Source organism: Solanum verrucosum, unplaced genomic scaffold (genome assembly GCF_900185275.1).
Source record: "Solanum verrucosum unplaced genomic scaffold, falcon-dt-bn FXZP01000060.1, whole genome shotgun sequence".
Taxonomy (NCBI): Eukaryota; Viridiplantae; Streptophyta; class Magnoliopsida; order Solanales; family Solanaceae; genus Solanum; species Solanum verrucosum.
The window spans coordinates 6,400,787-6,413,450 of record NW_026020129.1 but is presented as its reverse complement, the minus strand read 5'-3'; the positions used below and the strand labels follow the sequence as shown (position 1 = coordinate 6,413,450).

Here is a 12,664-nt window from a genome sequence, read left to right as displayed (position 1 = left end):
AGTAATTATTACTTTTAATTAAATATATCCGATATGTAAAAAAAGAAAAGAAAAAAAAATCTTTGAGGGTATAAATGTAAAGTTACAAGAACTGAATTTCCTGTAAATTCGAGAAGCGACCAATTATCCGAAAATCAGCACTATATAAACGCATCATCAACGCCTTACAGGCAGAAGACTTTCGCATATCGGTATAGCAAACATTGTGTACGTTCAGATAAATATCCTTTGCTCGTTTCAGTTCCAAAAACTCGAAGAAGAAGAATAGAATAATGGAGGGTTTCACATCGTTCTTCGACTCGCAATCTGCCTCTCGCAACCGCTGGAGTTATGATTCTCTCAAGAACTTTCGCCAGATCTCACCTCTCGTTCAAACTCATCTCAAGCAGGTATTTTTATTTCTTCTGTTCTGTTAATTTTGTTACAGATATGTGATTTCTTACGGTATTATCAACTTTTTAGGTAGATATTGTGGTTTGTTTTTAGGTTATTGATATTTGAGAGTTCTTATGGTTCGATTGTTGTTTTGTTATTTGCACGGTTGAATTTGGAACGCTTTCAGTGATTAGAATCAAATTGTTTTACCCTGCGGCTACGTAACTTATCGGATTATTTGTTGTTTGTTGAAAATTGCCCTAATTTTTAGTTTTGCTTTGAAATTTGTGGAAGCCCTAATTTTTAGTTTTGCTTTGAAATTTGTGGAAGCCCTAATTTTCACCTTCTCCTTATTGACATTGAAAGGAGAGAAAATTAAATTGAAGTTTTGTTGTATAGTTCCTTCTTTTCCACATGGTTTGAAGTTCATTCTATCATGAGTTAGTTAAATAAAATTTGGTATTACGTTGGATGTTTCTTTGGCAACTAATCAGAGATTTTGTACATAAGAAAAGATATTTAAATGAGCTGCACCGTTGGTTGGATGTGTGTGTATGTATCAACAAAAACTCGTGTTTAAATAACCATTATATCCGACGATCGTTCCTGAACCAACGTTTTGATTGATTAGTTTTGTGACTTCATGATAAATTAAGAAAGAATTTTTGCGTTGAATTGTATCAATGTGGAAGAATTTGTTACACATATCTCCCTTTGTATTTTTTTTCAGTACATGTCGTTTTACCATGGCTTGTGTATGTATTTTGATTTTGATTAATTTTATGGTTACAGGTCTACCTGACGCTATGCTGTGCTTTAGTGGCATCAGCTGCTGGGGCTTACCTTCACATTCTATGGAATATCGGTGGCCTCCTCACAACATTGGCTTGCATGGGAAGCATGGTGTGGCTTCTGTCAAGTCCTCCTTATCAAGAGGTACACACCAACTTTACTGCCTTACAAACCTTAGCAGTTGCTTGCCGTGGGCCTCGTTTAGTTGTGCACTTTTGTGGTTATGTCTGTTATTGAATTTGAACTTATATTTTCGTTATTTCGTTGAGCAGCAAAAAAGGGTGGCTCTTCTGATGGCAGCTGCACTTTTTGAAGGCGCTTCTATTGGTCCTCTGATTGAGCTGGGCATTAACTTCGATCCAAGGTGTGTCTCCCTTCCTTATTGTCATTTTTTCTGTTTGAAAATATTGCTCCTGTTCTCTGGTGTGTTAGTTTTGACAGTTGTGTTCTATGTTGTGCTTCCTGTGTAAAATCCACTGTTTTGGGATTTTCAGCTTTTGAGTCGGAAGTGGGACCACATTGTTGTGTGATCTTAGGGTATTAGGTTGGGTCTTTAGATTTTCAGTACTCGATTTGAATTGCAGCGTCTTCTGCATTTGAATGCATCATTTTGTGTATTTGTGTTTTCCTTTCTCTTAAATGCTAAAGCATCACAAGAATATGTCCTAATTTACTTGGGTAGAGTTGAACTCTACCCGCAAAGGGAGTAGAATGAATGCTGTCTTTTTCAGGTTCAATCCAACCTAATTCAGTTGGTGACAGTCTGATCCTTGATTTTAACTGTTGCATTATCAGGGAAGTGTTTAGTGTGACTCTTGTAATTTAGCATTTCTCATTACTGTTTTCTTGTAGTAGCTTGTGGAATTCTTTGTCCTTGTATGAATTGTGCAATTCTCTTATATATTAAAATCGACTATATAACAGCTTCAATGTTATAACATCTTTGAGAGCAGCTTTTCTGATACATCATTTTCTCCCATTGCAGCATTGTGTTTGGTGCTTTTGTAGGTTGTGCTGTGGTTTTTGGTTGCTTCTCAGCTGCTGCCATGTTGGCAAGGCGTAGGGAGTACTTGTACCTCGGGGGCCTTCTTTCATCTGGTGTCTCCCTTCTCTTCTGGTTGCACTTCGCATCCTCCATTTTTGGTGGTTCCATGGCTGTTTTCAAGTTTGAGGTATATGCATTGTTTTCTGCATGCTGCAGTTTAGCATCGTTTAATTTGCAAGTTGCTCTAATATTTTTCTTCCACTAACACCACACCTCCTATTTGGCAGTTGTATTTTGGACTCTTGGTGTTTGTGGGCTACATTGTCTTTGACACCCAAGAAATTATTGAGAAGGCTCACTTGGGTGATATGGACTACGTTAAGCATGCTTTGACCCTCTTCACAGATTTTGTTGCTGTTTTTGTGCGCATTCTGATCATCATGGTAAGGGGAGATATATTTCAATGGTTATGCTTGAAATGTCTGATCTTTTGATGTTTTGGCCATTAAATTGACTCTTGTTTCCCTTGTTTGCAGTTAAAGAACGCATCGGAGAAAGAAGAGAAGAAGAAGAAGAGGAGAAACTAGATTTGGTTCTATGGGCTACTGGGACTATAACCTGTGTGGTTTTCATAAAACACTGTGTTCACCTGAAACAAGCATGTTAATAGTTTGATACTAGCTTTAGCATTGGCTGTGATACAATATCGTGTGACATGCCATTATGGCTGCGATTGACATGTAGTCTTTTTATCTTTTGAAGCTTTTTAACATTTGATAAGAGAAGTTCCTTGTTATAATATTGAAGACGGTACTTAATTTCTTTTTTCATCTCCTTTCTCTATTCGTTCGTTCTGCGTTTTCAGTTATTTACAACCCCGAAGTTAGTTATCGATCCTCCAATTTCCATTACCCATATCTAATTCACCGTCTGTTGAGTGATGCTATTGTTGTAGGACAAGTATATGCATAAATTGTATAACAATTTAAGAAAGTTTTATACTACTGGGGTGTTGATGGTATCAGGGGGAAGTATGACCAAAAAAACTACAATAGGATGGATTACGATTCAGTTTTTTAACTGATAATGAGGGGCAAACATGAAATTAAGTCAATCGGACTCTTTAATTTGTCTGGAGAAGAAGTACAATTTGTAATACGTTTTGCTTAATTTTTAAATATTATTAAATTAATATATAAAAAATAAAATAATTTCAGGATAAATTCATTTGCCTTACGTTATTTTTTTATTAAGAGTCCATGATAGTAGTATTCTACCAGTTTTAAAAGGGAAAAAAAGGAGGATGGAAAACGGATCATATTTGTGGACAGACCCGGTTAAATGATCCATGTCGCAGTAAAACCCAGAGAGAGCGAGCGACTAGTCTTCTTCTTCATCAGCTGGACTGTGAATCCAATTTTTCCAACTCTAGAGGAAAATTACTCCCAGTAGAGCAATTCTTCTCCTTTTGCCTAATTGGAGCTGTGAGGTTTCTTATAGGAAAAAAAATAATTAAGCAAATGAAGAAGCTTATAGAGTTCGGACGAAAGGCGATGTTCTATATTAGGGTTCTCTCAGGATACGAAGAGCGTAAAATCCGATCCTATCGGTTACAGCTTCAACAACGTCTTCAACAGGTTCTTCTTCATTCCTATTTTTACTTAGAAATGTGTAAGTTAAGTTAATTGGAAGAGGGCAAAGATATATTATAAATTAACATGGTTTTGCAGTCAACTTTGGGATTATATGGCTTCTTAATTGTTAGTCTCATGTTACTACTTGATGGTATACTAAAGCTTTAATCTTGCCTACACTAAGCTTTATTTGAACTGGAAAAATCCAATTTTAAATCACCAAAGGCAGCTATTGGACCTTAATTTTATCTGTTACCTGAGATTTGTGGTTATACTGTTTTGGTGTGTCTATTCCAGGGCAAGTTTGTATTGGATAGATGGTACAATCTTCAGTCTTTGGGTTAAAGAATTCATTGAGGCATACTTATACGCTATCACAAGCTTCCTTTTCTCTTGAGCATCCAGGAATCTTTTTATTTTATTCGATTGGTGAGGGTGGGGAGAGGAACATCTTCATGATCGGCAGCTGATTCCCCAGTCTCCGGTTCCAATTATATTTATATCAAAAATTTCAGAAAGTATTTATGAAGTCTATACACATTGTGCACCCAAGGTGTGGTCTAGTGGTCAATGAAGTGATTGAGAACCTTGAGGTCTCAAGGTCAAAACTTGGCGGAGATAAAAATTTCAGAAAGTATTTATGAAGTCTATACACATTGTGCACCCAAGGTGTGGCCTAGTGGTGAATGAAGTGGTTGAGAACCTTGAGGTCTCAAGGTCAAAACTTAGCAGAGATAAAAAAACACTAGGTGATTCTTCTCATCTGTCCTAGCCTAAGTGGATAGAGTTACTTGGTACGTGTTGCTGGTGGGAGGTGACAGGTATTCTGTGGAATTAGTTGAGGTGCGCGTAAGCTGACCCGAACACCACGGTCATCATAAAAAATAATTCTAATACACATTGTAAACAGAGAGTAATGTGTGCACTTGTAATTTGCACGACGTCATTAAAATCCTGGATTAATGTGTGCACTTGTAATTTGCACGACGTCATTAAAATCCTGGATTGGCCCCCTGGTTGAAGGTCAGGGTTTTCTAGTTTGTGTAGGAAATGGGTGGCCCCTGATGATTTTAAGTTTGGTTCCAGTTCCCAGTACACCCATGACCCACCTGGAAAGTATAGAAGATGCGCTATACGTGCAGTGGCTAGAGACTAAATTAATCCTTGATAATTATTGCAAAGAAATTTGACAAATTGCAGTCATTGAAAATATTAGTTGATAGATTGTTTTTTATGCCATGCTTTTAGTTATAAACCCTTTTTCTGATTTCTGTCTCTGTATGAATGTGTGTCTGATCAGGCGGAAGAGAGGAAGGCAGCAGTAAGGAAGATTCCCGAGCAGATGATTTTATCAGAAGTTAGACGCATGGTGGAAGAGATGCAAGCTTTAAATAAGAATTTAGAAGATACTGTAAGCTCACAATCTTCTTGATTCTTATTTCTAATGTTTCGTGATTGTGAAGCATGCTGCCAATTGCCTTAATCGTTCTGATTATAACACTTTAGAAACAGTGAAACTGTCAATGGTGCATTTTTTAGATTAAAATGTTTGAATAGCTTACTCTATTGAGTGTGGTAAAAAGGTGTAACGTAGGAGTAATTGCTCAATACATATAGGTGAATAACATAAGGTGATAAGATTGTCATGTCAAATTTGAAATGGTATAACATAGCGTTGGCTTATATTAGTTTGAACTGACCTGTCAGAAAAGTTGAATTGCCAGTGGGAGAGAAAAAAATGTCAAGTGACAGGCTTCAAAGTGAATTAGGTTAATTCATTAGGATGGATCCCTTGCTTTCTTTTTGCTTCAGTTTGCAGTAGAGAAGAGCCAAGTTCTCTACTGATGTCAATTTACTTCTCTTTAAGACTCGTGTTTATTATAACTTCTTTGCCATCTCTTTTAGTGTTTGGTCGTGGTTAATTCCAAGAATGAATCCCTTGGATAAAATTTTCACTTCCCACCTATCCATAACAAAGAAGTGTGTTTGTTCTCTTTATTCCTGTCTCTGCATATCCTTCTCTTATCTGGTTGTCTATTTACTCCCTAGTGCCATTGTACGTTTACTATACATTCACTCCTCTCAGAAAATCTGGATCCCTCGCCATCCCTTTTCTTTCTGCAGACAGGCAGTTCATGAATTCTCAAGTCAAAGCTGTTATCTTCACCGGCAAAGTTGTTTGGAGCAGATGTTACTTATCTGCCTTGGAGTTTTCCCGTTCAACTGGCAGGGTCAGAATGGGGTTAATAACATGTTTTCTAGGACTACATCACTCCGTACACTGATACTCTGATATTGAATGTATAGTTCCAAAGCTGGGAGAGAGAAGGAAAAGAAGGGAGAGGGGCCATGCTAGTAATAATAAGCCAAGTGGCTCATGAGTGTCGATCAATATTACTCCCGATCCATACTCGTCTATCTGTTAAGTCAGAATCACTTATTGTCTCATGGTGTTAGGAGGAACTTAATTTTGCTGAATGTAAAATAGGGCTGGGTTCGATCTTCTCCAACTCATGACTTTTCTGCTACTTATAGTATGTGCCTCCTGTGTTATTGATGTGATTGATATGATTGAGTAATGGTTGAATATTTTCAGGAGACAGCTATAACTGATTATTTCAAGCCTTTAGACCAGCAGGCAGAGGAAGTAGTGAAAATGCAACTTAAGGGAGATGAGAAGAGAAAAGATGAGATGATGGAGGCCATGCAGAATCAAGCACTTGTTGAGATGGCTCAAGCAGAGAAACAGAAAAACATGCAAATGCTAAACACAAACAAACATGTCCAAGAGAAAACATCTACAGAGACACTCAATCAGAAGTAAGATAATTTTGTAGAGTAGTTAATTGCTTGCGAAATTGGTACTGTAAGAGTTCATATAGTCTTGCTTCTCTGAAGGGCATTATTTTGGAAATGCAAGAAAGAGAAATCAGGTCCTGTCCTAAGCATCGGATGAATTTGTAACAATAAGGAGTGACAAGCCTCCATAGGGAGGAGATTGGATTTAGAGTTTACGAGTTCTGAATTCTAGGAAATACAACTTATTCTTGATAAACTATTTATACATATTTGAGTGGATTTTTAACCACAAATACAAGGAAGTTTTATGTTCCCTGCATTGAAGTCATCAAGGTGTTTTTATTCCTCACCAAGAATATTGTTCAAATTAATTCAAACTTGTTGATTAGAGTTCAAATTAATAAATTCAAAGTTGTCAACAGATAATATTTTGAAGTTGGACTGACCAAGGGGCTGCCCAAACCAAGAAGTTCCTATTCTTTGATTTGTTCCTTTGATGTTTTGACAAAGTCTAGAAGTAGAAATAATTAAGATTTTGTTTGTGTGTGTGGGGGGTGGGGGTTGGGGGTTGGGGGGTGGGGGGGTGGATAAAAGATTATTTACTCTAAACAAAGACTCATGATCCCAAATATTTAAATCTTCTTCATTTGCCACATAACTATGACCCACATAGAACTCCAAGAATAGTACCCCCTCTTCCCCCAAAAAAAAAAAAAAAAAAAAAAAGAATAAAAGGTGCATAGACTATATCAAAAATATTAAATTAACAGTAACAATAACAATATATTCAATTTAATTGCATCCAGAATATGACCTAGTGATCAATGAAATAGTTGAGAATCTCAAATTCAAAACTCAGCATAAATTAAATGCTAGGTAAATATTTTTTTTATGTAATTCTACGAGTCCCGGAAATCAATAATATTAAATTACTAGCTGCCAAATCAACCCAAAAGACAGTTCAATTGAATTTGTCCACTTTTATAATATTACTTATCAAACAAGGGATTTATTGGTTGTCTTCGTGTCTATTATCTACCATCACTAAGATACACCCAAATAAAAGATTTTTTTTTAAAAAAAAAAAAAAAACTCAGAGAACAAAGGGGGGAAAAAATGAAGTTATCTCTGATTGGTTTTTCCTTATATATCTTATCCATGTATCTTTTTAAAATAAATTTCTAACCTTTAGTCATTTTTTATTTTTAAAAAAAGCAAAATGTTGTAAGTCAAACAATGCTGGATTAATCCACAAGAAAAGATAACATTTTATTATCGGTGCATCCCTATTCCCTAATACTTATTTGTTTTTTCTTCTCTGAATCATTTCAACTCATTTTAGTCTTAGGCTCTTAGCTTTGTCTGTGTGAGCTTGCTTATTGTATTATCGATTAGATAAAGGAGGTAGTTTTTGTCTCCTCACTATTCACCCAACGTCCTAACTCCAAACCTTTCTTATATTTAGATAATATTTTTTTACTTACTTATCAAACATTAAAAAATAAGTAAAAAAACTCCTTTATTTTTGTAAAAAGATTATTTTCCTTCATATTTACTAAACACACCCCTTAAGCATATACTTTTGGTCACATGAAAGATATATATATATATGTTGAATGTCTCATCAATATGCAATCTTTATCAGCACTCATCACATGTATATATCCTTTTGGATGTCTTTTCTTTACAAGTCTCTAATCTTATTTTGATCCTTTTCATTAACCCACTAATTAATTAAAGCACTCTCTTTTACCTAATGTTGAAATATTCTCATTTTCTTTTGCCTCAAAGAAAAAATGATTTATATATTGTTCATTATATTCTGTTGAATGCAAATGGTCCAATTGCACTCATTTACTTTTGAATAAAAGAAAAATAATCTGGTAAACACATGAGAGCGATAGCTTCATGATTAAAAGCATGTAAAATATACTAATTGTTGCAAGTTTGATTCTTGTGCTTTATATTGTTTGTGCTTTACTATATTCCTAAACAAAATTGGTGTAAAAATGAATGATTATCATGCCTGCTGTTATGAGCAGAAATAAGATGATTATTGTTTTTTATAAATAAATTTTAAAAACCCAATGAAAAATGACATTTGATCAATACCCTCTCTCATATTAGTTGTCACATTTTTCTTTTACACATTTCTTAAAAATCATAATTAATTTTTTTTTTACTATTTAACATTAATCTCTTTCCGATAAATTGTACTTTAAATCATAGTCTATTATCATTATAACTTAACCCTCTCTTAGCTATTTTTTTTTTATAAAAAAATAGATATTCTTATAGTCAAGGAAAAGATTAATAATAATTGAAAAAAGACAGAGAAACAAACTACTATAGCATATCCATCATATGTTTGATGATAATGAAACATTAGCATATAGAAAAAATCGAGAAAATAAATAATTGACTAACCCATAGGCCATAGTACTACCCCATGACCTCATATCATTAGACTAATTAAGTATAAAAGTTAATTAAGCATTCCAAAGTTGAAAAACAAACAAAATTGAGATGTCCTTATGCCTTGATCCATTAATAATTCAAGTTATCTTTTTTTGGAAATTCACAAGATTTTTATGTTAATTCAGAAGTGGTTAATGAGTTAGAATTAAAAATTATGATATTTCAGGTTTAAGTTTTAGGGAAGATAAAAGAATATTAGGTGATTTCTTCTTATACGTTCAAATTTTGATAAATAAAGTTATCAGATAGTTATATTGATGAGAAGTAATATATACATATTGTAATTAGTTGAGATGAGCGTAAACTAGCTAAACACCACGATTATATTGCTTATGAATGAGTTTTGGATTTTTATTTTTTTAAATTTACCATTTCCAAAAATTAAAAAATAGACAAACAACCTTTCATGACAACTAAAGGCAGGTAATTGATATTGATTCTTTTCTGGGGTTTCTTGGTCTTTTTAATTTATATATCCAAATTTTATTATTATTATTATTATTATTATTATTATTATTATTATTATTATTATTATTATTATTCATTTCTTAAAGGAAAAATTGAATCGGGTTATCGGTTACACAACCTATAAGGTTTATATTGGGCCATGCTAGAAAAAGTTCAATTCTAGGACCCAAATAATACAAATTCAATACCATCGATAATTGTTTAGTAGATGATTCTCTTTTTATTTCTCTGATAATTTATTAAATTTTAAATTAAGGTTTAAAGATCCGTTTAAACAAATAAAAAATCTTACAAGAAAAATTTCTTATAGTAATAATGTTTGTCTGGAAATTTCTTATAGATGAGTAAGCAAAAAAATAACTTAATGATATAGACCTATAGTGTACCCAAAAAATAATATAAAAAGACAAATATTGGTGATCTTTTCTCGTAAAGTTATGACCATAACTAATAGACTTTATTTAAATACATTATTTTTTATTTTAGATATTTATATTTGAAATAATATATGCATAACATCAATGATGATCATCATAAATATTTAAATATTTTATTTTATACATAATATGCTCAGAAAAATATAACATGAAATATTGATTCTAAATAAAATAAGGTCATTATAGTGAAATATTGTTATAACAAGTTTTGACCGTATAAATTAGCCACTATTTATGCTAAAAAAGAGAGTAGATTTTATAAAATATTTGTTTAAAAAATATTCTAACACTCCAAAATTATTTTAAGAGAAGTAGAAAATATACTTCGGTTCTAGCATTTTTCTATATAGATTTCTCAATACTCATTGTTCTTTTATTTTTAATTTTATTTTTATTAATTTCGTAATGAACGAAAAAACAAAATCAAAGAGATTACTTTATGTAGAATGTAAATCCCCAAATTCATGTGCCTACTAATAATAATGAAACATATTTTATCAATTTAAGGGAATTTCAAGCCTTTCTCTCTCTTAATTTTTTGATTAATTAAATAAAACACCGATCAGTATTCAATTATTTAGTTTATCTGTTGATTTGTTGGACACAATGCCCATGATCCATTTATTCACCATCATAGACCACGTTAATTCATTAGGCTAAACTACTCGTTCTGTCCGTCTATTTTTATCTATTCAGTATTAATTTGATATATTTAAATAATAAATAGAATAATAGTAATTTTATTATACCATCTTTCGAATATAATAAATTTGATAACTTGAGAAATGCATTGAAAATGACTATAGTTATTACTCCCTCCGTCCACAATTGTTTGTCAGGGTAAGGTCATGCACATCCCTCAAGGAAAATTTAATACAAGGTGTAATTTGACTAATATAACCCTACTATATCAAGAATACCAAAAGTCCACATAACTTTTCAATTGAACTACACAATCATTAAGGGCAGAATTGGAAAAAAGTGACTAATTATTTCTTGATTGTTTAAATTGACAATTAATCTTGGGCATCTATTTTTAGTATACCTGCCAAACAATTGTGGACGGAGGGAGTACTCTTTTTGTCCCTAATTTCTTGTCCACTTTTCCTTTTATAGTTGTTCCTAATTACTTGTCCATTTTGACAAATCAAGAAAGGACAATTTTTTTTACTTATTATACCCTCAATTAAATGATTAATTACTTTTAAAAATATAGAACTTTTCATCCACTTCATAATTAATAGGGATAAATGGTAAACTCGTCATGTCATTAATTATTTTCTTAATAGGTGTGTCAATTCAAATGTGGACAAGTAATTAGGGACTAAGGGAGTATTTAATAAGGATAAATTATCACTTATTTTTTTAATCTGAATAAGTAAAAGTAGATGGTCATTTTTAATAGAGTGGACAAGTAAATATAAACGAAAAAAATACTTTGATTTAATCTAATGACCTAATTTCATGACTGGCTAGTTTGGATTTTATCATGAAAACAATGGTCAGAAGTTATTAAATGTTGTGTTTCCTTTATCTTTACGCAAAAATGTTTATTCAGTACAAAAATTAGGTATTTGACGAAGTCAATATAATAAAGTGATGAGTTTAATTACTTAATCTAGTTGGGATGATCATTAAGGCAAAGTATAAGTGGTCCTTATCTTTGTCACAAACAAAAAATCATTTTTACTTAAAAGGATACAATAATTGATTGATATTGGAGAGAATTTTTCATCTTAGTAGGAGCTTTTCAAAGAAATAGTTTAACTACATTAGTAGCGTTTGAGATGATTTTAGGCACGGCTATTCCTTTTGACTATATAATCATGCGGTTTTTGCGAATTTAAAATCAGATTTCCTTCATAGATTCTCTGATCCAAATGAATTGGTAGTCCCTTCTGTTATGACGTCGAAATAATTGTTATAATACGATGATAACACCTGATTAGCAAACAATAATAGGATAAATACATTTAAAAAATGACATGAAATGATAATGATGATTTTTTTTGCTAAAGCTTATGGTGGTTTAAAAATCTAAAAATCGACTTATCTTCGAACAGCTTGATAATTTTGAATTAAAAAGACTACACTTATATATATTATTTTGACCAATCGATCAAATATATAACTAGCCAATTCATAATGTATAAAAGACTATTCTATTCATATGATTTTCTAGTTTCACAAGATTGAAAAGAAAATTAGAAAATTATTTGTGAGTTCGTATTAATTGCATACTTCAATTATTTTCATCAAAATTGACATATTTGTACCAATGTTTTTTAAAATTAAAGGTGAACATGTAGGGCATTAAGCCTGTCATCGGCGAGCCTAAACTCTAGAATTTTCATTTAAAGGGTCAAATATCCCCCTAAATTATTTGAAAAGGTCTAGATATACCCCCGTTTAAAGTTTGGCTCACTCGTGCCCTCGCCGTCCAATTTTTCGTCTAGATATACTCTTATGGGCGTTAAATGCCAAATGGAATTACCACGTCATTTTTACATTATCACATGACATTTATATTAAAGGGAAAAGGATCAAATATACCCCTAAACTAATCGAAAAGGCCTAGATATACCCCCCTTTTAAATAAACTAACCGACCCGTTTTCAACAATTTTTTTAAAATTTTTATTTTTTTTGGGTAAATCCCGAAAATGAGTAATTGACTAATAAAAAATAGGAAAAATA

At 32.5% G+C, this 12,664-nt stretch overlaps 2 protein-coding genes across 3 annotated transcripts; both read left to right on the top strand.

Annotated features, from left to right (window-relative positions):
• The first annotated feature begins 113 nt into the window (after positions 1-113).
• LOC125826787 (bax inhibitor 1-like) lies at positions 114-2,998 on the top strand. 2 transcript variants are annotated; one of them, XM_049506129.1, is made up of 6 exons: positions 114-389; positions 1,168-1,311; positions 1,440-1,531; positions 2,153-2,339; positions 2,440-2,595; positions 2,689-2,998. In XM_049506129.1, the coding sequence occupies exons 1-6, from the start codon at positions 273-275 to the stop codon at positions 2,737-2,739; spliced, it is 747 nt and encodes a 248-aa protein (XP_049362086.1). In that variant the 5' UTR covers positions 114-272; the 3' UTR covers positions 2,740-2,998. The 2 variants fall into 2 exon arrangements, with proteins under 2 accessions (XP_049362086.1, XP_049362085.1); XM_049506128.1 differs by having other exon boundaries at positions 190-389; positions 1,437-1,531.
• Positions 2,999-3,532: 534 nt separating this feature from the next.
• Positions 3,533-6,875, top strand: LOC125826573 (uncharacterized). Its single transcript, XM_049505924.1, has 3 exons — positions 3,533-3,789; positions 5,087-5,197; positions 6,383-6,875. The coding sequence occupies exons 1-3, from the start codon at positions 3,673-3,675 to the stop codon at positions 6,608-6,610; spliced, it is 456 nt and encodes a 151-aa protein (XP_049361881.1). The 5' UTR covers positions 3,533-3,672; the 3' UTR covers positions 6,611-6,875.
• The last annotated feature ends 5,789 nt before the right edge of the window (positions 6,876-12,664 follow it).

What these genes read in the sequence shown, in the direction of transcription:
- LOC125826573 (XM_049505924.1), top strand. Translation starts at nt 3,673, where the DNA reads ATGAAGAAGCTTATAGAGTTCGGACGAAAGGCGATGTTCTATATTAGG. An exon ending in TTCAACAACGTCTTCAACAG is followed by an intron (nt 3,790 to 5,086) that starts GTTCTTCTTCAT and finishes GTGTCTGATCAG; the next exon opens with GCGGAAGAGAGGAAGGCAGC. An exon ending in ATAAGAATTTAGAAGATACT is followed by an intron (nt 5,198 to 6,382) that starts GTAAGCTCACAA and finishes GAATATTTTCAG; the next exon opens with GAGACAGCTATAACTGATTA.
- LOC125826787 (XM_049506128.1), top strand. Translation starts at nt 273, where the DNA reads ATGGAGGGTTTCACATCGTTCTTCGACTCGCAATCTGCCTCTCGCAAC. An exon ending in TTCAAACTCATCTCAAGCAG is followed by an intron (nt 390 to 1,167) that starts GTATTTTTATTT and finishes TTATGGTTACAG; the next exon opens with GTCTACCTGACGCTATGCTG. An exon ending in TGGCTGTTTTCAAGTTTGAG is followed by an intron (nt 2,340 to 2,439) that starts GTATATGCATTG and finishes CCTATTTGGCAG; the next exon opens with TTGTATTTTGGACTCTTGGT.